The sequence below is a fragment of the Phaenicophaeus curvirostris genome, chromosome 3, assembly GCF_032191515.1.
Source record: "Phaenicophaeus curvirostris isolate KB17595 chromosome 3, BPBGC_Pcur_1.0, whole genome shotgun sequence".
Classification (NCBI taxonomy): Eukaryota; Metazoa; Chordata; class Aves; order Cuculiformes; family Cuculidae; genus Phaenicophaeus; species Phaenicophaeus curvirostris.
The window spans coordinates 58,886,461-58,913,323 of NC_091394.1; the positions used below are offsets into that span (position 1 = coordinate 58,886,461).

Genomic DNA, 26,863 nt, shown 5'->3' on the forward strand with positions numbered 1-26,863 from the left:
TTCAAATTATATTGAAACAAGTTCCTTTAAAAAGCCAAGTTAGCTGAAAAATAGCAAGAGGCCAGATAAGAGAGGCAATAAAATGACATCTTATGAGGCCTTACATTTAGCAAATTTGTTCAGTTTGGTCCCAAAATGGCAGTTTCCAGGTCAAAACCAGAATACTCATCTGAAAAAACAAGCTATTTTAACTACTTGAAGATAAAGCTTACAAGCCATCTGACTTCTAGGAAACACCAATGAAAATAAAACACTTTATTTAAAAAAAGATAACAAGAGCAGATGAGGAACATCCCACTGTGCATGAACCATACTTATTAGCATAGACTACCATAACAGCAGTTAATTAAAATTATATGTCTTTCTCAAATCACATCCTATGTCAACAGTAAAAGCACAAATTTAGGTCTTTACTTAACATGGCTTTAAATTCAACACCAATTCAATTAAAACAGAACTGTAGTAAATATTTTTCTGCCAGTTAACATGACAGTCAAGACAGCATATGAGAGTGAGAGAAAGCTACCAACAGGGTAAGACTGAAAGAATCCCAGTAATCATGCATTGAGTAATCAAATTATTCTTTCGCTTTATGAGCCCACAGTTTTCTTGAAAAGGATGAAGCATCTTCATACTTCCCCCAGCCTTTACCAAGAGGCGTACCGGCACTGGCTGCTACTGTGGACTTCAGGTTAGCCAACAAACCTCTCCTAGGTTTTTGTTGTTTTGGCTCCTCTACAGAGAAATGCTTATTCCGTTCTTCAAGTTCTTTTTGCAGGGAAGACACTGTTTCTTCAAGCTCAAGAACACGTTTAGCCCAGTTCTGAAGACTGTTCATTTCTTGTTCCTATGAAGATAAAGCTGTGTTAGATACAGGAACACTCCAAAGTCTTTATCATGTACTTAATGTTCTGTTTCAAACTATTTCACTATAACAGTAAACACTCCTGCTATTACTTTGCCAAATGGTTACCCAGTATCCATTTCTTCTGCATTACTTCAATACTTAGCCACACATGCAACGAATTGCTGTTGTTCTAGGAAACAACTAAAGAAGGTTTTGTCTTAAGCAGCAATTACTGAGAGCAAAATTGGTCAAATCAAAACTCTCATCATAGTCATAAGTTTGCTAACGAGGACTGAATAAATGCTTTCAGTGAGCAGTACACAGAGCCTTAAAGATGCTCTCTAATCCTTGTGGTTAACAGAGAATTCACCTTCCTATGTTTTATAAGTAATTATGAAATAAGTTTCAAGCTGATTAATTTTCAGTCTCAGACTTAGACTAAAACTCATGCAGAAGGTAATTTAATGTTCAAAGAAAAACTTCACCAAGTCTTATACCTGCCTTGCTTTATTTGGAGATTACAAACGAGGCATAGATAAAAAGCGTCAAGAGTTCAGACTTAGTCTTTTTACTTAGGGATCTAGTTGATGTCTGAGGTCAGACGCTGTCCACTTCATGAAGTCCCTGCTTTAAAAGGAAAGATTTCTTCTATTTTAGCATTAACCAGTTTACCTGCTCATATCTCTTATCTGACTTGGACAGCTCTGCAGAAGTGTCAGTATACCTTAAAAGCAAGAGATTCTTAAGTCTTGTTGCACATTTGTGCACTGACAGCTTGCTTGCCCTCTGCAAAACACTTCACAACTAGAGTTCCAAGCAGTATATTCTTTGTTTGACAATAGTTTGTGGCATCTGACAATAGTTTGTGTCAGTCTGACCTCAGTGCCAGGGAAAGTCATGGAACAGGTGATCTTGAGTGCTATCATGAAGCACATGCAAGAGAATCGGGTGATCAGGCCCAGTCAACATGGGTTCACAAAAGGCAGGTCTTGCCAAACTAACCTGATCGCCTTCTATGACAAAGTGACCCGGCTACTGGATGAGGGAAAGGCTGTGGATGTGGTCTTCCTGGACTTCAGCAAAGCCTTTGACACAGTTTCTCACAGCATTCTGCTTGAGAAACTGTCAGCCTCTGGGCTGGACAGGCGCACACTCTCCTGGGTGGAAAACTGGTTGGATGGCCGGGCCCAGAGAGTGGTGGGAAATGGTGTGAAATCCAGCTGGAGGCCAGTGACAAGTGGGGTTCCCCAGGGCTCAGTGCTGGGTCCAGCCCTGTTCAATGTCTTCATCAATGATCTGGATGAAGGTATCGAGTGCACCCTGAGCAAGTTTGCGGACGACACTAAGCTGGGTGGAAGTGTCGATCTGCTGGAGGGTCGGGAGGCTCTGCAAAGGGATCTGAACAGGCTGGACCGCTGGGCAGAGTCCAGTGGCATGAGGTTTAACAAGGCCAAATGCCGGGTCCTGCACTTGGGGCACAACAACCCTGTGCAGTGCTACAGACTGGGAGAAGTCTGTCTAGAAAGCTGCCTGGAGGAGAGGGACCTGGGGGTGTTGGTTGACAGCCGACTGAATATGAGCCAGCAGTGTGCCCAGGTGGCCAAGAAGGCCAATGGCATCTTGGCTTGTATCAGAAACAGCGTGACCAGCAGGTCCAGGGAGGTTATCCTCCCTCTGTACTCGGCACTGGTGAGACCGCTCCTCGAATCCTGTGTTCAGTTCTGGGCCCCTCACCACAAGAAGGATGTTGAGGCTCTGGAGCGAGTCCAGAGAAGAGCAACAAAGCTGGTGAAAGGGCTGGAGAACAGGCCTTATGAGGAGCGACTGAGAGAGCTGGGGTTGTTTAGCCTGGAGAAGAGGAGGCTGAGGGGTGACCTCATTGCTCTCTACAACTACCTGAAAGGAGGTTGTAGAGAGGAGGGTGCTGGCCTCTTCTCCCAAGTGACAGGGGACAGGACAAGAGGGAATGGCCTCAAGCTCCGCCAGGGGAGGTTTAGGCTAGACGTTAGGAAAAAATTCTTTACAGAAAGGGTCATTGGGCACTGGAACAGGCTGCCCAGGGAGGTGGTTGAGTCACCTTCCCTGGAGGTGTTTAAGGCACGGGTGGACGAGGTGCTGAGGGATATGGTTTAGTGTTTGGTAGGAACGGTTGGACTCGGTGATCCGGTGGGTCTCTTCCAACCTGGTTATTCTGTGATTCTGTGATCTTTACATTTGCAAGATTTGGCAGCACAGAGTTATTGTATTGACCAAGTCTATCACTTAAACAGAAGAATGAGTTTTGTCTTACAAGTTACACATTCAATAAGTGAAGCACAAGGTCTCTGAGCTCATAATTCAGGAAGTAAGGGGTGGAAAAGAGCAAAGCAAATAACCCAACTTAAGTAAAAATATTATACTAAGATAGAATAATAGAACAGTTTGGGTTCAAAGTGACCTTTACAGGTCTTCTAGTCCAGCCTCCTGCAATAAGTAGGGACATCGAGGTGAGGCTGCTCAGAGCCCCCTCCAACCTGACCATGAATATTCCCAGGGATGGGACATCTACCACCTCTCTGGGCAATCTGTTCCAGTGTCCCACCATCATCACTGTAAACATTTTTTTTCACTCTACCTAGTCTGAATCTACCCTCTTTTAATTTACAACCATTACCCCTTGTCAAATAGCAACTGGTCCTGCTAAAAAGTTTGTTCCCATCTTTCTTCTAACTCCCCTTTAAGTACTGAAAAGCCACAATAAGGGCTCCCCAGACCCTTCTTTTCTTCAGGCTGAACAACCTCAACTCTCTTAACCTTCCTTCAGAGGAGAGGTGTTGCAGATCTGGTTTTTGTGGTCCTCCTCTGGACCCGCTCTAACAGGGCTGTATCTTTCTTGCGCTGAGGACTCCAGAGCTGGATGCAGTATCCAGGGGGGATCTTGCCAGAGCAGAATGGAGGGGCAGAATCACCTCCTCTCACACTTCATTAATGTGACCCAGGACACACCTGTCATACTGGACTGCACGCACACATTGCCAGCTCATGTCCACCTTTCCATCCACTGGTACCAACAATTCCTTCTTTTCTGTGCTGCTCTCAATCTCTTCATCCCTTGGCCTATATTGATACCAGGGGTTGCCCTGGTCCAGATGCAAGACCTAACACTTTTCCTCATTAAACCTCATTAGGTTCACACAGGCCCACTTCTTAAGCTTATCCAAGTCCCCTTAGATGGCATCCCGTCCCTTACAACAGACTGGTGGGTTTACATGTACAAATATGCAGAAGCATCCAGTACAATTATGGATATAAGCCATAAAAGTTGCATATAAAGTTGCTTTCAAATTGTTGACAAACCTTGAGTATGATCATATGCTTCAGTTGACTGTTTTCTTCTGCCACTTTCCTGTAGCCTTCATTAGCTTCTAGTAGAGCTTCGTTTAATCTCTGTATTTTAAACTTCAGAGATTTTATAAGCTGAAAATAAAACCCATACACACTGACGTTCGAGACAGCATGTTTTACATTAATTCAGTTTATCACTACAACTCAGACACTGTAAGCATTTCTGTTTAATACTGAACACTGCACACTGCAAGATCAAAGCAATGAAGACAAAGACTGCTTCTCAAACTCCTATGTCCCAACCCATCATGCGTGGTGATAAAATATTGCTGGAGCATCAAGGGCTATTGTGCTGAAGCTACTAGATTTACATAGGCCTGTCAATCAAAGAACAGGCACAGACTAGGGTACTTCTGAAAGTCTGTTTAAAGAGAATGCTCTCATCTCAACACTGTTCATGCAAATTGGAGCATAGCTACAAGAGAACACCTCACCTTTCTGATGGGAATATTGGTGATTAACTCCTGAGGAAAAAGGAAACTCTGAACCAGCAACAATAACGTTATATCATTAATTTACTTCTACAAGGTTGAAGGGAAAATACCTAAATTGCTAAAAACACACCTTTGCCCATGTTTAATGTCTGAATGGGAAGGAAGAAAAGAAAAGTAGTAAGTTCCTCATCACACATGCACAGATGTGAGGCAAAGCAGCAGAAAGGCTCTGATGGAACCAACTGCTTTAAACTGCTCTCACTTCAGTTACTGACAGGGAGCAACGGCATCATTCTAACACTTCCTAGTCACACAAAACAAAATACTGTATCCACAATATCAAGCATAAAAGCCAAAATTTCTTTCTAGCATCAACATTTGAAATTGACATAGGAAATGGGAAATAATGCAGAGCTCTCAGGAACAGGAGTGGAAAAAAAATGCCAGGGACTATGACACGAGACATTAAACTTTGTCAGGAAAAAGTTATTTCTGGAGTACACTTTCCTCAACAGAAAGGATTTAAGTTCACTTTCCATTTACATGGTTTATTAGAACCAGCTGGAACTGTTTCTCCAACTCCTATTCCTATTTGCTATTAGTGAAAGCAACAAAGTTTCTCTTCCTTTCCCCCTCCTCCTCCTCAACTGTGAAAAATCATCTGTAGCCTTACAAGAAGTCAATCCAAGGCACAGAATAAAACTACATACTTAAAAACAATTAATATTTGTTTCTCCATAACACAGCCTGACACTCCCGATTTCCACCTCTCTATGCTGTTTAGAACATACAGATCTTGGTTTTGTGAAGAACAGACATACTACACTTTATTTAAGTTTAAGGGGATAGTGGAGTTCAATACTTACAGAAAGGACTGGTTTAAGGCACTATTTTTGACTTAGGATCCTACTAGGTTCAGTAATTGTTACCCTATACATGGTGATCAGGCAGCATTTCAGGAAGGAAAGCACTGAGGCCACAGCAGGGATGTTAACAACAAATTTCAGTATAAGGCTAGAGACAAGTTGCAAGCAGGGAAGCATAATGTACACCATGTGACTTGTTACTGTATTAGATGCCTTAACAAACCAGAGTAAAGCCAGAGCACAGCCAGTCACCTGTCAGTCATCCACAACTGGGAAAGGACTCCCTCTAAACTTGATGCCCACATGCAGTGATCATCATGGCTTCCCCTACAGTGCAAATCTTTAACCATGCTAGAATTTAGGACTGTTATCCACAGATTTAATAAATACTGAGCAAGAATTACCTCTTCTTTCTCTCTGCATTGTCTCTGCAATCCTTCATTGTCTCTCTCCATCACCTTGTTTATAAGATCTAGAGGAAAAATAAAAGTTTACTTGCTTATACATAATAACAAAAGTGAATTGAAATCCTGAATATCCAGATTCCTACCTAGTTTCATGTTATTTCCAGTAGTCTGTGCATCCAAATTCAGACTTCCCAGAGCCAACAGCCTCCCTGACTGTTCATCAAGCTGCTTTTCCAACTGCAGTATTTTCCTCTCTCTATCCTGAAAAAAGAAGGGCACATGGTAGAATTTGCCTCAATTTCTGCTTAACCTGATGCACTGTTGCGCATCCTTCAATTATACTATACACAAATATGGAGTTTTAGAGTAATTGCAGTTGGGAGTTTTGATATATGATTGAGAAAACACAGTAAGTAGTAACAGCTAGGAAGTTAGTTTACACTGGAGTTAACTCTTCCAGTCCAAAGATTTCTACACTGTATTTAACGTAACCATACAGCAGAAAGAAAACTTCAGCACATCTGCAGAAAACGTTGTTGCCCGTTAACTTGCTAAATAAGGAAGAAAATATTTCATAGAATTAAGTTTTAATCTCAATCTCTTAAAGCACCTGTCAAATTGCTAAGGTGGTGAGAAAGTTCAGAGTAAGAAATGAAAGAAGAGGCACCATTAAGAATAGTTATTAAGCTATTTCTGGTTCTCCGAAGCTGCCTGCTCAGATTTCATGTTGTGCTGTCCTTTGTCAATCAGAATTTTATATCTTGGGGATTTCATCAGTTTATCTGACTTGCTACCAAGAATCTTCCCTTATGCAGCCTTGTGGCCAGCGTAAGAGGTAAATACAGAGAGCACTTAAAACTCTCTTCCTCCACCCCAATGTAGTGTATATGTAAGGCTTAAGTGAACATAAAAAGAGTCTAAGTAGGGAAAAAAGACAAGCATGAAGGAGCTGGAAAAAACAGAGGCCATTACACAATACAGTGTTGTTTGTCAGCAACTGAACAGAGAGCTGTAAAAGCAGATTTTTTTTTATATAACGGTCTACAACAGAAATCTTCTTCCCTCATGTCTTGAAAGGAACCCAACCACCCGTGGAGTAAGATGTCTTATCTGTTCACAGACAGAGAAGTGCTGTGAGAAAGCACCTCTGGTGTACACCACAATGGTTCTACTCTTCCACTACAGACCTTCTGAAAAGACAGACCCACAGGTCTCATCTGTTGCCTGGATGCACTTAGCTATCTATGCAGAGGCTAGAAGTAAATACTGAGAGTTGCACACTGCTAATGTGGCTCAGTTGCAAGAGGAATAACAACTTATGATGCCAACTCTGAGCAGTTCTAGGTATAAGTACATTCAAGAGATTAAATTCTCCTGCATAGAGTTTGATTCTCAGTTTCTTATCCCACAATCTTCCCTCTGGACCTTCAGAGCAGGGATCTATTATAATTAAAGTAGCTGCCCTGTACTGAATTCCCCACCTTTCAGACTAGCTTTTTACTCTACATCCTACAATCCCAAGGATCTCCACAAAGCCAGACTGCTGTATACACCATCCCTCTAGGTGTTCCAATCATTTCACTACAGAACTAAAGATGATCTGGTTTTAATTGAACTGCTGCTCCAAAAATCAGGAGGTTTAGTTACACACTACAGAGTAGTGTTAGACTGAAAACATCTCTGTCCTTACGGTTCACACTGGACACCAGAACAGCTAGGCTGAATTGCCTATTATTTTGACTGTTCAGCGTTACGTTTAGGATTCTCAAATGATTCCATCAAGGAAAAACAAAACCACTTACTTTTAAGAGGCTAGCACACATTTTTTTAGCAGTCAAGTCATACCTCAACTTTTTCCTGTTCAGCCAGAAATTCTTCTACAGGAACATAATGATCTTCAATTTGTTCCATTGCACACAAATATGCATGTTTCTTGATGGCCTCTTTATACATTTCAAATTTGCTCTCCAGTTTTTCTTCATAACTGTCTTTCATATCTTCCAAGCGGTTGCTGAGGAGAACATGTTAGTTTAACATTTAATTTAATAGCATTCCAGCTATTATAATTTGACTACAGGTGTTCCGCTGACAATATTCAAGTTATTAATGTAGTTATAAATAGTGAAGTTAAGAGACCAAGAAATACTTTTCTCCCTTTTATTCTCAATGATCCTACCAAGGTATAACTACTTGGTGTTTACCAATAAGTATGCTATAAAGGAATACATATTTAAGACCTGTTAGACAAAAGTTTAATTAAAAAGAAGAAATCCACCAACATGTAGAGATAAATACGACCACACCCAATATTTGAAGCATATTTCTGGGGGTTGCCTTTCATGCTGTTTGGTTTTTTCCTCTCCATTAAAAGATAAATGCCAACTTCATTTTGCCTTATTATTTCAATACATTACACATTACTTCTCTCAGAACATGAAGTGCTGGAGCAGTGACACAGAACATCACCTCAACAATAAAAAAGCACTGCTCCTGTTTTATGCATTTGGCCAAAGGCACCCAAACAATTTTAAAATCAGTGCAGGTGTTAAAACCATAGCGTGTTCAGCCAGCAACTTAACTTGGGCTTAGTCTCTATTAGTAATTTAAACAGCAGGAAACAGATTTCAAGAAGAGAACAGCTAAGAGGAAGTGAATTCAGTTTGAGCAATCTGGACACACTTGAAAAGAAAGTCCTCAAATTAGTAACACCAGTGCAGGCAGCCAAAGTAATTTATAAGGTAGTAAGTTCTTAAATCATCCATAAGCAGGAATCCAGTAGAGTTCAGAGAGATACAATTCAAACTACCTTAAGCACGTGCATGCATATTAACATGACCAAGTGTAAGTTTTTGAACAATCAGATGCCTCAGTGGGGTACCTGTAACAGTCTTCCACAGCAGCTGAAAACTAACAATGAGTCAAGACAATCTCCAGTGATTCATTACAAATTAAACAGAGAAAAGTTCCACAGAAAGAAGCATTACTCTTTCATTGTACATGAAAAAAGGTTGATCTGTATAAATTTATCTTAACGTTCCTTCTTCCCTTTTCAAGCTTTGAAACTATCCAGCCCTAACTTCTCTAAATAACATAAGTATGCATGTCTTGCAGATACATACATAAGTAAATACATATGTATGTGTATATATAAATGCATTTATAGATGTGTAATCCTTTCAGTCTTGAAAGGGACTGCAATACAACTTGCCTCCACGCTTCCTCTGTTTCCAACAGCTGTCGGAACATTTCTTCTGCCATCTCTTTACGTATCTTCACCTCCAGAAGGAGTTTACTTTGCCTTTCTGCAACTAGCTTCTCCTTTAGGTTCTCTGTAGTTTTCAAGAGATCCTAAATTTAACATATTTCAGTTCAGAAAAGCTAGAAACACACATGAATATTTCATTTGACATGCATATCAATATGACAGAGGGAATTTCTACAAGCCTATATTTTCAGGTGGCCTGTGCCAAAGGTTAAATATTTTTAAACATGAATTTCTCCTCTAAAGATAAAGGTTATCTTGATGGTTTCTGCTATCAAGAAGTTTACTACTGGCTTGGCATTTAATTATTAATTTGCACAACTATTTAACATAAAGCCTACTTGATTTTTACAGTTCATCACTATTAGATTGTATAGCTTTGTTTTTAAAATGTTTTCAAGCATCTTAACTTGTTGCTGTTGTTCCCAAGAACACAAACTACTAAACACTGTTCTTCTAAACACACATAATGCTTCCTTGCTGCTTTTGTTGAGCAATCAGTTGAATTCTAATCTTAACCCTTGACCTAACAAGAAAGCCATTGGCAGCCTTCCACAACTATACTTGCTCCTTCAGAACTAAGCCACTTCAAGTCTAGGTCTGCCTGACACTGAGCAGAAGCTTACAATTCTCATTTGATACAGCTTCTTGCATACCTCATGGTAGAGAATTCCAATATTAGAACTAATAGCAATGGCTTTCTTGGGTACAGTTGTGAGTAGATGTGTATTTACCTCATGACTCAGAATGGTGATGTCCACTTCTTCTTCTATGGAGGTTTTATTACTGTCAGGAAAGTCATCTGTAGATGTGTTAGCATCAAAATGCATGATAGGTTTGCCATCACCTCCAACTAAGTTGGGTGGAAAATAACCAAAACTTTTGGGTAGGATCGTCTGGATTACCTGAAAAATTCAGAGTTGAACATACAGGCTTATCAATGCTGTCACTATTGCAAGTATCAGAATATTAGGAAGAAGAGCACAAATGCATTGCTGTATTTACACTACATTTAATGTCTGCAAGAACATTAGCAAAATCTTACATGTCTTTTAATGGACAAAAAGATCCATCAATATGAATATAAAACTTCAGTACTCTAACAAAGAGAAAATGAGAAAGATTACCTCCTAACAAACTTAGCATGCTTGTCTAGAAACGTGCTTTCTCTCCCCTTTAAAATATTAGGTTTTGGTGTAGGTTCCTGGGAAGTTAATAAGAAGTGGCAAATCATTTGCTACTTCTTGAAATACTGTGACGAAGATTCAGCAACTCATGCTGTTCACACAAAGATGTAAAGTATGTATGTCATAGGAAAACATATCAGAGGAGCTGATCCTCAGTACATGCTATTATCTTATAATAATAATTGTAGCCAAACAGAATTGGGAAAAATCTTTCTCCCAGATCATATTAGACATGCCATTACAGACTTCAAACCTGTCAGAACTAACCCATGATTCCACACTAGAAACTGACTTTATGCCATGGAACACCACATAGCTCACCATCCCACTCCCTGCAAGAAGCAGCTTCTTAAATTCATTCACCTTCCCCAGACTGTAAACATCAGCCACAAGTCCTGAATTTAACAGGAGGCTGAGAAGCAGAGCTGGCAAGAAAAAGCAAGAAAGCATGTAGATTTAACAGGGTTTTGCCTTCAAAGGAGAGGAGGTAACACTACCTTTGAGTGTTAACTTAAAAAAAAAAGTATTCTGGTTTTGTTTGTAATTTACCTGCACTCAAATAGGAGCAATGCAGGCACTAGAGAGCTCATTCACACTACAAAATAAGAGGCTACTACCATCGCTTGCTGTCCAGGTAGTTTTGAACAACTGTCATCTTATGCAACAGAATCTTAGCTGCACCCAGGCTAAATGATTCATCAAAAGCTTGAATCAAAATCTTGCATTTACTCAGATATGGGGCATAACCCAGTCATGTGAAGGTGCCTTGACTACTTTTTGCACAGAACATCTGTGGTGTGGAACTGAACAAGCCACAGACAGCTGAAGTTGTCTTAACTTCTTACCACAAATGGGTCTGAGGACAGGCAAGTCTATTAGAAGCCTTCTAGAAGTAGGCCACATGCAAAAGAATATGGTGCATCAAGATTTCTAACCACACTGAAGTCCACACAGCCTGATCATTTCACAAGGCAATAGTAACAAAATGCAGAATAGCAGAGGAAGTAGCTGCACTCTTACCTCCTTGGCTACAGCTGAAAATTTCATTACATGTAGTGTTTCCTCATATGTGGAAGCATGCTGATTAATGTTTACAATCATACAAGCTTTGCCTTTACCACAAAAGAATGGCTGAAACAGACGAGTCAGCTTGCTCTCTCTGAATGGAATATAGCTTGGCTTCATCCTCATGGAGAAAAGAATAATAAAACGGTGGAGCAAGAACTGTAAGAGGTCTGTACAATACTGTAACTTAGGTTAATTCTGTTTCTTTTAGGAAACAGATCCAGTAGGATGCGCATATTTAAGCCTAAGCTATTTCACATCAAAGAGAAAGGTTTTTCCTAGTCCTTATGAGCTTTACAACTAATTAAAGTATTTAAGAGAAGTAAAGCGTCTGCATCACAGCTTTATAGGGTTGAAATAAAACAGATCCTGGAACAAGCTAAGGGCTAACTACAGGATTATCTGTCAACTATCAGATGAGTACACCTGTGTAATTTGGAGTTGGAAGGGAAGAGGACAAAACAGGACAGCTGTACACAGAGTGGGCTGCTCATATGCACACACTGGAAAAAAGCTTGGTAGTTTGTAGCTAAATGTATTTTTTCCTCCACAAAAAATAAGAATTGTTTGTTTCTGGTTTCCCAGTGACACCTGGAAAAAAGGCAGCTTACAACATTTTGTAGATTTGCATTTTCCTTTGACCATATGAATAAACATAAATGGATGCTTAGAGTTTCAACCTAAAGTTCAGCATGTTGTTTACAACTTGTCACTTACTTTGGATTTTGATTTTGCTTCAATGCTGCAATGCATTTTCCAAGGATATGAAGAGAATTATTAATATTTCCTGCTTCTTTCAGTCTGTCTCCAAAGGCTTGTGTTTTATTACACCTCTCTGATCCAGCCAAGTCACAAAAAGACAACCTGCATGAAAGAATTTGAAATAAGTACATATTAATAAGGGACATTTCAACTGCATGAAAGGCTATGATCTTATGACCTTTTTCCTTTTCAGTACAAGTTGAAGAGCTTTTTTCTTCTTTAAGCAACATAAATTCTGTCATTCATCCAACACCTGCTGCAAGCTTTGCCAGGGAAATACACCAACATGGGGGACAGCAAGAAATACAGATGCAGTAATTTCACAAGATATCTTTTCTTAGGGTATTTATCATCATAACATGTGACATTAAGAGGTGTTATCTCACAGTGAGGTATATTTATTAGCATCTCTGCTCAGCATAGAGAAATCAGTAGGAGCTCATCTGATCCTGTGAGTGTGAAGCCTCCTGTAGCTGGAGAAAGAAGGCTTCATCAGTAGGCTCTCCTTGGTCAGGTGGCTTGTAGTATACACCCTCCATGAAGTTCCTGTCATCTTTTATTCTGACCCACAAGTTTTCAACCTGTTCATGGCTACTCTTCAAAAAACAGCTCTTCACACCCTATCCATTTCCTGATATAGAGGGCAACACCTCCACCCCTCCTGCTTTGTCTGTCCCTTCTGCACAGCCTGTAGCCATCAATAGCCACACTCCAGTCATGGGATTCATGTCACCAAGTTTCAGTGATGGCAACTAGATGGTAGCTTTCTAGTACCAGAGTAGCTTCCAGCTCCTCTTGTTTGTTGCCCAGGCTTTGTGCATTTCTATAGAGGCATTTCAGCTGGGCTGTTGGCCACATCACCTTCTTAGTGGAATGCCCTTCATTTCCCTAAAGGTATTAAGCAGAAGCTTCCTTTCTGACACTTACTACCTCAGCTCATCTCCACAGGACTTCAGCCATGCTGCAGCAACCCCAGCATGAGCCTGGGGCAGCAGGTGGAGAGCCCATACCAGCACCCTATCCCTCTAACCATTGTGTCCTCTCACAGCTTGACATAGGCAAGCCTGATATCTCCCTCCCCTGCCTTCACATCTAGTTTAAAGCCCTATCAATGAGCCCTGCAAGCTCCTGAGCAAACACCCTCCTCCAGCTTTGAGAAAGGTTCCCACCTGAGATCTGTAAACCTAGTGCCACGTAGGCCAACCCATTGTCAAAAAACCCAAAGTTATTATGGTGACACCAGCCATGGAGCCATGTATTAATAGACTGGGCCTGTCTGATCCTTACAATGTCACTGCCCATAACTGGAAAGTAGAAAAACAATAGTTTAAGTAAATCACCTGATTATCCCCCCTTACTGCAGATGGTATCATGGAGCAGTCCCAGAGCACGTCACCTGCATTCTTTTTGGATGCTAGAGTTGAATTTGAAGTCCAGTAGACACGTCAAATGTGCTGACACAAGCATTCAACCCATAATGCTAGCCTGCCCCCAAAGCAGAAAGATACACTATCACAGGTCACAACTTCAATCATCAGCATTAGCTGCTGCACTTCAGCTTTAAAGATTGGCTGCTATCACCCAGTCATTTAATTCTGCTTACCTGAGTATTTAGCATGGTTTTACATAGCAGTAGTCTGTCCCCAGTCCCCTGTTATGTAAGGCAACACACATAGATTTCCCTCAATTTATGTACTACTGAGATTTTTAACAGGATCCTGCAGCCAAATCTCAACAGAATAAGAGACAGGGAAACACTCCTATGACTCTCCCTATCAAGTTTCCAGTATAGTTCTGATTTCCTTCTCAGGTCTCAGAGGATGTGTTTATTACAAGAAAGTTTAGCAGCTTAGCATACTTGCACCTTATCAACTATATTTATTTTTTGTAATCAGCTGAAGAATTCACTTACTCAGAAACTCCAAGAACATGTGGCTGATGTTCATCAGTTAGCCTTAGTAGCCTGATTGAAAATATACTGTGACTGTAATGGAAAGAAGTCCTTTTTAATAACCACAATGATGAAAATTAAGCAGTCAATGAAGCAAAGTAAGATTTGTATTCTACAGAAAGTTCAGTGCTGAATAACAAACAAGAAATCACTAATTTACATTAGCTACCTTGACAATCCATTCATTCAGCAAAAAGCAACAATAAAAGTTGTATCTTGTGACTTTTCATTTCTTTCAGTATAGGAGAGGGAAAAATATCACATGAAGCCTACAAGGTGTCTTGAAAGAACAACAAGCCAGATCACCTGTCTACTGATCAAAAGCTAATTACCTGGGTACCCACCTTGTATACGTATTTTAAACAGTATCTGAATTCAGTAAATCTGAAGAACTTCTTAGAAAAAGAAAGGCAATGGGGAAGGGAATAAGTTAAGGTTTGACAATCCTGTAATTTCTGCCTACTTCACAGTTATTTATTCAGTTTTGACATTATCCTGTTTTCTAGGAAGGTTTAATTTGTAACACCTGAAAAATCCAGTTATTCTGGTTTAGACATCAGGCTACGAAGGCAGTGGACATACTATCTGAAACCAAAGAGAAAAACCCAGAACTAGAAGTGCCCTGTCTGCATATTCCCTGGAGCAAAAGAGGAGAACATTCTAGACAAAACTCTGCCAGAAAAGCACACAATTCTTTTCTGCACTACTTTAGGCTTGAGTGAAATTCAGGTGGAATCATAGCATGGAGCTTAATGGCAGCTGTCTTCAGCTAACACAGAACAGCACAACTCATGCTTTTAAGAGAAAAAGCAGGCTGGCTTACATTACAACTATATTAGCTAAATGCACAACATGGTCCTTCCACACTCAGAGGACATTAAAATCAAGTAAGAAGTAATTTTCAACATAAAGAACACCACTTTCCCTCTTTCTTCCCCCTTCAAGTCAGATTCTCCCTGATCCCTCTCCAGAGCTGAGTAAGAGGTAGGAGCCTTAAGATACCAAGTAAGCTCAGTGAGAACACAATCTAAAAAGCATTTAGATAATCCAGCAGCACTGCAAGGTACTGCACAACTCACCCTTTCCTACATTCACTACTGAGAGGCTCCAGCTTTCCAAGAATTATACTGCCAGCAATGAAGAACTATCCAGCTTTTCCTTCAACATTCTTGGACAGCCATTCCCACTCAGCACCATTAGCATTTGCCAAGATGTATAGCACTGTTTGCACTCAAAAATGATTGTGAATTGATCTTTTCAGTTGTCCAAAACCACAAATAGCAACCCAAGTCCAGCTACTATTAAAGTCATAGAGCCTCTCCTACCTTTCTTCCAGAAAGAATTTCATAACAAAACCAGAATAATCAAGGGAAGCCTTAAAGTAGTATTGAAGACTCGTTCATTTCAAACATTCTAAAGTCTTCTCTTCCACCCTCCCCTTAAAAGAAAAGGGACAGAGTATAGGTATAATTAGAGGAACAAACCTCCTACTTGATTGCTCATTCATTCTAGTACAAGCAAAGCTTCGGTTCTTGTTTCCTATTTTCAGTATTTTGCAGGCTTCTTCAGTGCTCTGAACGTTAATCCACTTTAAGTCTGTGAAGAGAGATATTTTATATACACTTCTGGTCATTAAAGAAATTCAGTGAAACAGCCTAGGTCATAAGACAGTATTAATTACCTTTAATATAAGAACTTCCTCCTTGATCCTCACAAATTCTTAAGATTCTGCGCTTTGGAGTTTTTGATGTAGACAACACATTTAATAGGTCATACACATATTCATTATAAATTTCACAAAAGGAAATCCACACAGATGCTTGGGTTCGTTGGTGTATATTAGTCCTAAATAACTCAAGGGGAACAAAGTTCTTCTCTGGTAACCCAAAACAGAGAAATGGTTAAATAAGCAGACAACAGCTTATCAATAAATTTTAATTGCAGTATATAAAAACCTTACATACAAGCCTTCTCCTATTAGAACTGTTGTACAATTAGATACTGTACTGTGTAAATTTGAGTTTACCCAAGAACATTCAAACTTCTCAGCAGTCACCTATAACCAGAACATGCCCAGGTTCTATAAGCTATCGCTCCCCCACCCCCCCAAAGATTCCAGCAGTTTATACATTACCTTTGCAGTACTAAGCCTCCCTCTTCCCCCCACATCCTCCCTCACATCCCCCACAAAGGAGCAAAGCTTTTGTAATATTTTCATATTATTACTCTTTCTCCAGAGTTGATCCATTAAAATTTGGTTAAAATCTTCTAATCTGTAGTAGAGACTTCAGGCCACTAAGTTACTCACTTATATTCCTAAATTTCTATTCATTTTCCTTTCCCCACAAATTTTTTCCCACTTCATTTTACCTAGTGAATCAGAAGTAAGACTCTCTGAAGTACAGTTGGAAGCATCTGACTTCACATCACACATATTGGTAGTAGCACTTGAGGTGCTTTCTGTCTCCTTGAGAAAATAAAAGACCATTACATCCACATGAATGGACAATAAGAATAGCAGAAATTAACAATGACAGTAATTCCAATATTTAAGATTTAAATATTGAAGTACTGTTAAGCCACCCTTACTTTAGCTGCAAATGAAATGTTTTTAACAATACTGAGCTAAAATCAATAAATGCTCCTTCTCTTACAAAGATTATTGCTCGCTGCTACTCCCAGCAACTTGGTTTTGGAGGCCAGTTGCTAACGTAGGAAACTTACTTCACAGTTCTGGGAGAAACAAGATCTCTTAGACAGTGACAGCCTCGAATGCCTTTATGAACTACTGGACAAATCCAAAAGTTCTTTCGGTCAGCCAAATGAACTGGAGGAGTATGTTTTTTTCAGAGGCAGAGAGCAGGGTGGTAGGCAGTGGAGAGACTAAAGCAGCAGAGACTCCTAGTTTGATTGCTTGTAGCAAATCACTTCTGCTAATCACAGGCTTGTGCCAGGGCTGTGAGAGTATGAGTCAAACTTACTTTAAAACCTCAGAGTGAAATAATAGGTTCAGTCAAGGACTTAAAGATCTCATAAACCAACTGTCGATGTTGGTTTAATTCAGACTGAATTAAAAGGCCATTAGAAACCCTGTAGAGTAACAGCACAGTTTAAGTACACACATTTGTTGTATTTCTCTACATCAACAAAATTATTTAAAAGCCTGCCAAGGCTTGTCAAAGCACAGGCTTCAAATTACCCCTAGGACAACTAGTCTAGTAAGATAGTAACTCCCACTATTTAAAGATTCCAACATCTCCACATACTACATCTCTATTTTATACACCAAAAAGAATTTCATTAGGGCATTCACCCCTCTTTCCCAAAAGCCAATCCTAATGGAGGGTCACCCTCCAGTAGAAGAGGGGAATAGATTCAAAGAAGTAAACCTTAGCATTCTAGCTATTAGAATGCAGTGCAAAGTTCTTTATGGATTGTCTACTGATGCTTGTGTAGCTCACTTGATATATCCAAAACTGAATTTTTGCAAACAGAAAAGTACATTTTCAGATCTTCCATTTTAAAGATAAAAAGCATATCATTTAGTTGTCATTTATAAATGATCATTTTGCACTGTCAGTACATTTATGTCTCTTGAGTGGCAAGTATGACCACCCAGCACGGATTCTGTTCATTCTGTTTGTGAATTACAGAGCAGAATTCTGAAGCGGAGTATGGGACTGATAAGCATGGCACATCTAGGCATGTCAACAAAGTAACAGAATGGCAGAAACCCAGTACCACAGTACTTGTGCATGTGTAAGTTTTTGCAAAGGAATTTCAAGAAAACTGTGTGAATGAGCCATGTTGCTGTGCTGTTCTTCATAAGAGCGAATACAGAAAAGAGCATGAAGATGACTGCCTGAAAACAAGCAGGAACACAAAACTGACATTGTTTGCCAGTGACAGAAACTGACATTTAATAGCAAATAGGAGAGCAGGTGGGAATAGAGTATAGGTAAATCAGATCTCAATCCAGAAAATAAAAAAACCCAAACAAACACTATTTAACCCCATGAATAGAACATGTAAAGGGCAGGAAAAAGAGGAGGTGAACCATGCCAAGCAAGAGGTTTTTTGCAGCAGTACTGTATAGAAAACAAACAGCAGGACATGAAATACAAGAATATTGCAGTAACTCAGAGAAGTTTAAACAGAGAATGAAAGAAACAGCAAGCTCTTTCTGCACGACATGTAAACTGAGCCTGGGAAAACGGCTGACAGATATCCATGTAAACCAAAACCAAGCCCACCAAACCATATCTGGTCTCAGATTACAAGCTTGAATGAGCATCCAAACAGTGATGCTATTCACAAGCTATCAAGAAACACAGCTTCAGTTCTAAGGATAGCTAAGCTGTCACTATGGAAGCATTGTAACACACAAGGTCTTGTCATGTATTATTTCCTAGATGCATTTTTACCTTTCCTTCCTGATGGTGGAGTCTTGCTTGCTTTTCACTGTAGTGCATCCGCATCTACATCATCTACTGCAGCTTTCAGTAACTAAACCACATTAATAAGTCAGATCATGATTTAACAGAAAAATTAACAGATAACTTCAAGATGGGATATCTGACCTCCTGTTTTAGACCTTGAGCTCCTGGGTGCTCCTTCTTGCATGCTGGTCAGTCCCACAGTTTTTAAAGATATTTACCTATTATCCTTCTGACCATCTCAATTTTTCTTTAAGACCCCCACCTTCTGCCCATGCACATAAAAACTCACTTGCACTGTGTAAGACACTCAAAATAGCACCTTTTAGATTTTTCATCTCAGATCTTTCCTCAAAAGTTAACTAGACTCAGACTACACAAAGTTCAGTTTACAGAGTTTAAATTAAGCAACAGAACTTAGAGTGGAACTTTACATGTGAATTTGATTCATAGAAGGATATTTTTTTCAGAGCTAACTGCTGTACTTAAACAACACTGGTATTAAAGACAACAGAAAAAAGAAAACTCCAGACTGTTACTTCTGTGCTTCCCAGAATTCAGAGTAACTCTGAATGATAATCAGCTGAGCCTACTGCATTTTAGAGATTAAATGTACAGAACCACAGTTCAGGGTAAAATGTTCTGAACAAAAGGGAAAAAAAGACAGGCATCTTGTGACTATTTGCAACTGGGCTTAGAGGTATAGAACATTTCTCACACAAGAAACAAATGACTAAGGTAATGAGAACAGGAGGCTGCCGCAGTAGATTACTATTCTACCTACCATCTCCAAAGAACACAGTTAAAGATGCATATAATCCTCTAAAGCAGACAATAATCCTTTTAAAAAATTCATTTTGTGGCATCTCCCTTCACTTCTTTATAAAGTTACATAAATCACAGGTTTATAAACTTCTTAATCTGCCACTAGAAGACATTTTTCTGCCTTCTTCAGTTCTCTTGCTCTAAGACATTGCCATCATGTCTCCCAAATGCATAGTAGAATTTGAGCAACTGCTGAGATCTAGCCTGGAAACCTGACCCAAAAGAAGATGTACTTAAAAATCAGGTTTTAAGTATGTTCGCTCTCAGACTTTAAGGGCTAGTGTCACCACAATGCCAGAACTGGCCCTCTACAGACTTCCAGGCTTTGTCTTTGCAGTGTTTTTCTTTGAATTGTGTGCTGCCTGCTGCAGCAAGTCCTTCCAGTTTACCTTGAGCTCCAAAACCAGCCAGTTGCTTTATTACTCCAAGGTTTACCAAGTATCCAAAACTGGAGCCTTACACAAATCTAAAGAATCAATAGTAAATCAGAGGTTTTATTAAAGTTGATCTGTTAGCAAGCCTTTAAGAAGTTCCATTCAGTAACAAGGAAGTATTTGGTCACTGACCTCTTTCAGTGATGCAAGAATAGCAGTTTTTAAGGCTTCTTCTTGTTTAACTTGTGCATCTTCCAGTTTCTTAACACCATTGTTCATATATGGTTTGAAGTTCATCTTCAGGTAATGTCTTCCCCTTATGTGGTTAAAAATCACATCAAGGGAGCGAGGTACAATACCCAAATCTTTTGAAGTCCCTTAAAAATAACAAAAGAAAAAGCAGACACTCATATAAACATCTCATTGTATTTCAACTTAGTTGTTATACATGCTTTTTGGCAAACATTTCATACCTTGGATAGTGAATGTCTTGCCTGCATTTGTAACCCCATAAGTAAATACCAGTCCATTCACTCCATTAACATGCGCTCTTACTATCTCTTTCATTGAACCTTCAAAAAACTCACTCTGAGTTGTTTCTGGTCCAAAAACCTTGGAGTAGAGGGGTGGGGGAAAAAAAAAAAGGAGTGATAAATGGCACAAATAAGTTCAATATGTCAAAATATTAAGCTCTGATTAATAGTGACTAGTTTTTCAAAGCAAGAGAGTAAAGAGGTACCAGCTCTTGTTCTCTGTCTTGCCTGAGCGCCTTCTGATTCAATGTTTTCTGTTGGGTTCTCACAGGATGCCTGCTTAACTCTGAGAGGCACTCAGGCTTGCATTTATTTTTGAATATTTTCCTACTCCTAAAAGAGACTGCTCAGAACGCTACTGAGCACATATTGTTTAGTGGATACTTGCAAGAGCTATGCTGGTGATACACAACTCCCTCCTCACTCTGCACCAGCACTACACAGCTGATGAGATCAGCATTACATTGTTCTAAATGACTCAATGCCTGGAGCTTTTATCTTTTGATACTGATAGAATCAATCCTTGCAGTAGGTAATAGAGTTAAGAAACTAACTCCCAATTTAGAATGTTCAGGTAGTTAGTCTACTATTCTTTCAAAAGTAAGTCCCTTTAAACATGCCATTTCCCATAACACTTCCCAGATGAGGGCATCTGCAAGTATAGCAGAACCACAATAAGCTTGCACCAACAAGAAGCTTCTGTGGCATCAAAGAAAACAGCTGCCAAAGTAGCTTCCTTATTTCATCTAACAGGCATTGCCATCATAACACGGCTTTCTTGACAGCCTAACAGTAAATAATAAGCAGTCTGGGTTTTTCAAACCAACTACCACCATACATAATTCAAAGAAGAAAAATCACATTGTATGATATAGAAGCAAATTCAATTTTTATCATTATAGTGGATAAAAAAAACTATAACTAAAAATTAGGAAAAAGTATGCCTACCTGAGAAAAGGTGAACCTGTGTACAGAATGGCCAATCCCTCTCTCACTGTTTTTCAGTGCAGAAGAGTCTCTTGGTGCATTAAGAATTACTGTCTGGGGATCTTCAATAGTTACACAACTCTTAAAAAACAAAACAAGTTAAACCGGCATACAACACTTATTTAGGAAAAAAGCCATCTGAAAAAAAAAAATAAAGCAGTGTTTTCATCCATTTACCAGAACTACAAACAGCTGCAAAATTTACATATAATCTCTTGAGGCACATCACATCCACAGTGACAGCCTCTTCAGATGAAAACCAGAGTGTAGATAAAGTCAAGGCAATCATCTGCAGTTTTCCCAAGAGGTTTAAAAGTTTTCTAGGATCACTTCCAGCAGTTTTGGTTTTTGGGGTTTTTTTAAGCTTTGTAAAGCCTGGTATTTTTTGATTGTGGTGGCTCACAGTACCCTACACAACGATGAAAACAAAGCTATACAGAAATTTGCTGGGCTTGCATTTCAATCATTTTCTGTGCAAAACAAGCTCTAGCCAGCATAAATAAAGTTAAAAAAAAGTTGGAAGCATTTTCCTTTGACTGATAGATGGTGTTAGCAGCAATGAAGGAAACAATTACTTTCACAACAAATTTGATTGCTACTTCTCACTTAAGTAAAGGCAAAATACAGCTACCTAGCATTCACTAACTGGATAAATGTAGACTGCGGTATCACAGGAAAATGTATTTTACACCAGACAGGCAACCAAAAATACAAACTGAACTACCAGTAGAGTTGGACAGTGCCTTGAACATCAGCTGGGAGTATTGATTGTAACTAAATCTCAAATTTACGTTCAGAAGCTAGACAGGTTTGGTAAAACCAATAATCCATGTGTAGCATGTACACAGGAGTCTCAATTAACAAGTCTGTTTGTCAACTGGTATAGAATCATAGAATAGAATCATCAGGTTGGGTAAGACCTCAGAAATCATCAACTCCAACCATACTTGTGTGCTACTAAATCACATCCCCAAGCATCTCACCTACCTGCCTTTTAAACACCTCCAGGGATGGTGACTCAACCACCTCCCCGGGCAGCCTGTTCCAGTGCTTGATAACCCTTTCTGCGAAGAAATTTTTCCTAATGTCCAATCTAAACTTCCACTGACACAGCTTGACACCATTCCCTCTTGTCCCACCACCTATCACTTAGGTGAAGGGACCAACATCCACCTCTCCACAACCTCCTTTTAGGTAGTTGTCTACAGTGATAAGGGCTCCCCTCAGCCTCCTCCAGGCTAAGCAACCTCCATTTCCTCAGCTGCTCCTCATAAGACTTATTCTCCAGCCCCTTCACCAACTTCATTGCTCTTCTCTGGTCATGCTTCAGGACCTCAATGTCTTTCTTGTAGTGAGGGGCCCAAAACTGAACACAGTGTTCAAGGTGTGACCTCACTAGTGCCGAGTACAGAGGGAGAAGCACTTCCCTGGACCTGCTGACCACGCCATTTCTGATGCAAGCCAAGATGCCATTGGCCTTCTTGGCCACCTGGGCACACTGCTGGCCCATGTTCAGACAATTGTCAATCAATACCTCCAGGTCCTTCCCTGCAGGCAGCTTCCCAGCCACTTTTCCCCAAGCCTGTAGCACTGTGAGTGTTTGTTGCGTCCCAAGTGCAGGACTTCATCCCTGGCTTCAGCCTGTCCAGATCCCTTTGTAGAGCATCCCTACCCTCGGGCAGATTGACACTTCCTCCCAGATTATTGTCATCCGTGACCTTACTAAGCGTACATTTGATCCCTTCATCCAGATCAATGATAAAGATATGGAACAGAACTGGATCCAGTACTGATCCCTGGGGAACACCACTTCTGACCAGACTCCAGCTGGATTTAACTCCATTTACCACAACTCTTTGGGCCATGAACTACACGAAGACAAGAGCTTTAAAAAAAAAGTCTAGTATAAACCTCAATACCTTTTTTTCCTCCTTCTATGCTTATAAGAACAAATAGCTTCACTAATGGTCAGGTAGTCGGAAATTTCCCGCTCCAAAGAGAAATGAGATAAAATTGTTTTACAGCTTATTTTGTCATACATACAACCAGCTCAGATTGCTGCATAATACCTGATTGGAAGTAGTGTTGCAGTACACTCTACTCAACAAGGTGAGTAGTGAAGTGAACAGTGAACAAGGTGAACAGAAGTTGGGGATGGCAGGGGGGTAGGAAATAATCCAAGTGAAAAAATTCAAGGGTTCCAACCCTGGCAGATTAAATGCAAGAATACATTTTAAAAAAGCAAGTAAGAAGCAAATCTGAACTAATATTAAATTCTCCTCCAAAGAGACCAGGAACGAGAGATCTGTCAGAAAGCCTGTGAGACCCTGGAAACACATGGGTTGCAAGATATGCCGCAGCGACCTCATCCTCCAAAGACAAATAAATGAATTCTTTGCATCAGCATTCACAATGGATGGCCGAGGTTGGTGGTGAAGGGGTATTACTGTGTGTTTACAAGTGAACGTGTACATGTATGTAAAACACTGAAGCATCTGAATCTGACAATAAAAACTGTAGAGGTTACAGAAAAAAACCCGTCAGGATAAGGTAGGAGACTACTCAGACATACCAACTCAAGGAACTGGAGGGTCAGATACATGAATTACTCCTAGAATTGCACAATCTTTTCCACAAAAAAATTGCACAATCTTTTCCATTTCTTGAACACCATACAAACTCAAGAGTGATGCCAACTTTTGAATTATACACACAGTTGAATTTTGCAGTTATAGGTATGCATGATTGTACCACACAAACTAGTAAAAGTTGTTATTAAAAAATCGTATTTATCCAGGTGTCCACTAATTCTATTTGGAACCAGTATATATTATAAAAGAAAATTACAGCTTACAATACTAGGTAGGCGTTCTTTGAAGGACAAAAACAAATTTCTTCATTCCACAACTAACCTGAGATTCATGGTTTTCAAGCTCTGCTATAGAAAAAGGCCTCACTCTCAAAAATACTTTCAAAGGCTGATACACCTATTAATTAAGAAAAAAATACAGTTAGAACAGCCATTTTTTAAACACAACACCTGCAAATTATATCAGCACACATCTCTCATGCAAAGTTTCCTGTCATCTTACTACCTCACTTTCTCTTTCTTTGTGAAGTTCAAATCCTAAGCTTGAATTTGCTTCTTTACCTCCTAATGTCCTTAAGTAGCTCCTTTTTTGTTCCCTCACCATCAGTCTCCCAATGTTCTTTCACGAGAACGACAAGATTTTTATTTAAAAAGGAGACGCTACTCAAGGCACAAACTGCACTGCTTCCACCTTCTGGTCTCCCTCTGTATTGAATTCAAGCTGTGTTTTCTAACAGCTGCTCCACACTTCCATTTTGTACTGAGCACATTTAGTTGATAGACTGACACATCCTTAGCATCGAGGGACTTGACAGTTCTCAGTTGCCAAGGTGGGCTTTTCCATCCCATATAATTATGCAAACACCTCTCCATCCAAGTGAAGCGATAACAGAAGCAAGATTTTGAAAGGGACCCCAGCATTCCTTCCTTTCTCACACAGCTCCCTACTTTGGCAACTTGTTCCTTCAGTAGATAGATTTACCAGAAGTCTCCACAGCCCTTCCATGACCAATACTCCACTAATCCTACAAAAATAAGTCACCTGAGGGAAGTCAATCAGGAAACCTACCATTCTAAAAAAGCAGAAGCGGCTAGGCTATTTTTAAGTGTACTGCAACACAGCATTACAGAATTTTATTTCCAAGCACCTAACAAGCTATCAACAAGGACCTATATCCTTTTCCAGCTTACTAAAAAGAACAGTACAGTCACATTACATTCAAAGTGCAATTAGTAAAGCCCTTTATCCTCAAAAGCTTAACACAACACATCAGGTAGCTTTAACCACCTGCATTTGCTACTGGCTGCAATCTGCTTGTAACCAATGAGAAGTCAGCTAAAGACTCAAACACATCTTGGGGGCAGGGGAATGGAGCAGCTCTTACCAAAGTATTTGTAAGAATTAAAACTTTAAAAAAAAGCGTAATCAGATGTATTACAAAACCAGTCCACACCTCCTGGTCCTCTGTATTAGGCAACACTGTTGACTCCATAGGCGAGGGTTTATCTGCTACATTCAAAAAAGAAGCCGATTCCAACATATCAGATATTTCTGCAGAAATATAGCTTTTCCCCTCACAATCCATCGCTCTCTGTGAAAGAACTTGTAACGAGAAACAAAAAGGGCTTCCATCATTTTCTCACAGAACAGGCAAAAAAAGCACAGAGAGCAACACAGACACCGGAGCACTTGTGAAGAGGACAGGGTATCCTGAAGAAGTGTGGGAGCACGGGCCAACCTTACAAAAACACCTGGCAGTTGAATTACACCAGTGGAAGCACAATGACCGCCTCTGCCGGGCACCGGCCTCATCCACCCGCGGGCTGGGGCCACAGCCCCAAAGCCTCACACCAAAACCCTCAACAACGCTCTCCAGGTGCCTCCCGCCCTGTTTTTCCGGACCAGACTCAGCCCCGAGGCCACCGTGCCCCGTCTCGATGAACCAACAGCCTCACACGGCCAGGGCAGGGTCCCCTTTACTGAGAGGGAAAAGGAAAGGAAAGGGGCGGCGGGAAAAGGGACGAGAAAGCGGGTGAGCAGGACCAGGCAGGCTCCGCGCGGCACCAACGGCCGCTACCTTGGCGCGCGCGGGAAGGCGCGAGGCCCCGCCCGGCGGGAGGATTTATTGGCGGGGGGGAAGGAGAAAGGCGGGCGGCGATTGGCCGCCGCGGGGAAGGGAGGGGAGCGGGGCGGCGGTTACGTGCGGGTCCCCGCGCGGGCGGCAGGGGGCGCTGCCGCACGGCGCCGGGGCAGCGGCCGCGGGGGGGAAGGGTCGGGGTTGGGGGGGGGGGAAGGGGGCGGCGCGTCGGGCAGCGCGTGGTCCTGACGCAGGTTTATTTATTTATTGTTTGTGTGAGGGCGCTGGGGCGGCGGGGTTGGAAGCACCGACAGAGGCAGCTTGGTGGGCAGAGGGGGGGGGTCGCCTGGCTGAGGGCGTGTTTGGAGTGTGTGTGTTGGGGGGGGGAAGTAAGAAGGGGTTAGACGCGGATACCTCAGTGTTTCCATCCAAAAAGCAGTTACGTAAAGTTATCGGGCCTGTTATGCAACCGCGTGGTGTCGTAAACGAAGTAAGAAACAAATCACAAAGGGTTCCGGGTTCCACAAAGCCTGCACTGGGACAGGTGGAGGGGGGGGCACCTTGTCCAAAGGAGCCCACCTTGAAATTCCATCATCTTCAACAAATCATAGAATGAGTTGGGTTGGAAAGGACCTTAAAGATCATGCAGTTCCAACCCCCCTGCCATGGGCAGGGACACCTCCCACCAGACCAGGCTGCCCAAGTCCCCATCCAACCTGGCCTTGAACTCCTCCAGGGATGCGGCAGCCACAGCTTCCCTGGGCAATATGTGCCAGTGCCTCATCGCTCTCATGGTGAAGAAATTCCTCGTTATGTGTGGTCTAAATCTGCCCCTCTCCAGTTTGTACCCATTCCCCCCTCATCTGGTCACTACA

General features: G+C 40.9%; 1 protein-coding gene across 1 annotated transcript; it reads right to left on the reverse strand.

The window, feature by feature from the left end:
* Positions 1-515: 515 nt before the first annotated feature.
* LOC138719132 (kinesin-like protein KIF20A) lies at positions 516-26,452 on the reverse strand. The gene is made up of 19 exons (XM_069854118.1): positions 26,403-26,452; positions 25,365-25,513; positions 24,233-24,307; positions 21,282-21,401; positions 20,274-20,412; positions 19,993-20,177; positions 16,536-16,632; positions 15,847-16,041; positions 15,650-15,761; positions 14,127-14,198; positions 12,170-12,316; positions 11,408-11,573; positions 9,935-10,105; positions 9,147-9,286; positions 7,784-7,949; positions 6,082-6,199; positions 5,936-6,003; positions 4,184-4,303; positions 516-847 (listed from the first exon to the last, which is right to left on the reverse strand). Exons 2-19 carry the CDS (start codon positions 25,494-25,496, stop codon positions 578-580), a joined length of 2,493 nt encoding a protein of 830 aa, XP_069710219.1. The 5' UTR covers positions 25,497-25,513; positions 26,403-26,452; the 3' UTR covers positions 516-577.
* Between the last annotated feature and the right edge of the window lie 411 nt (positions 26,453-26,863).

Coding starts and splice junctions, on each gene's coding strand:
- LOC138719132 (XM_069854118.1), bottom strand. CDS start 25,496: ATGGATTGTGAGGGGAAAAGCTATATTTCTGCAGAAATATCTGATATG. Junction 6,004..6,081: donor TGGAAATAACATGAAACTAG/GTAGGAATCTGG, acceptor TTTTTCCTCTAG/ATCTTATAAACAAGGTGATG. Junction 848..4,183: donor AGCATATGATCATACTCAAG/GTTTGTCAACAA, acceptor TTATCTTCATAG/GAACAAGAAATGAACAGTCT.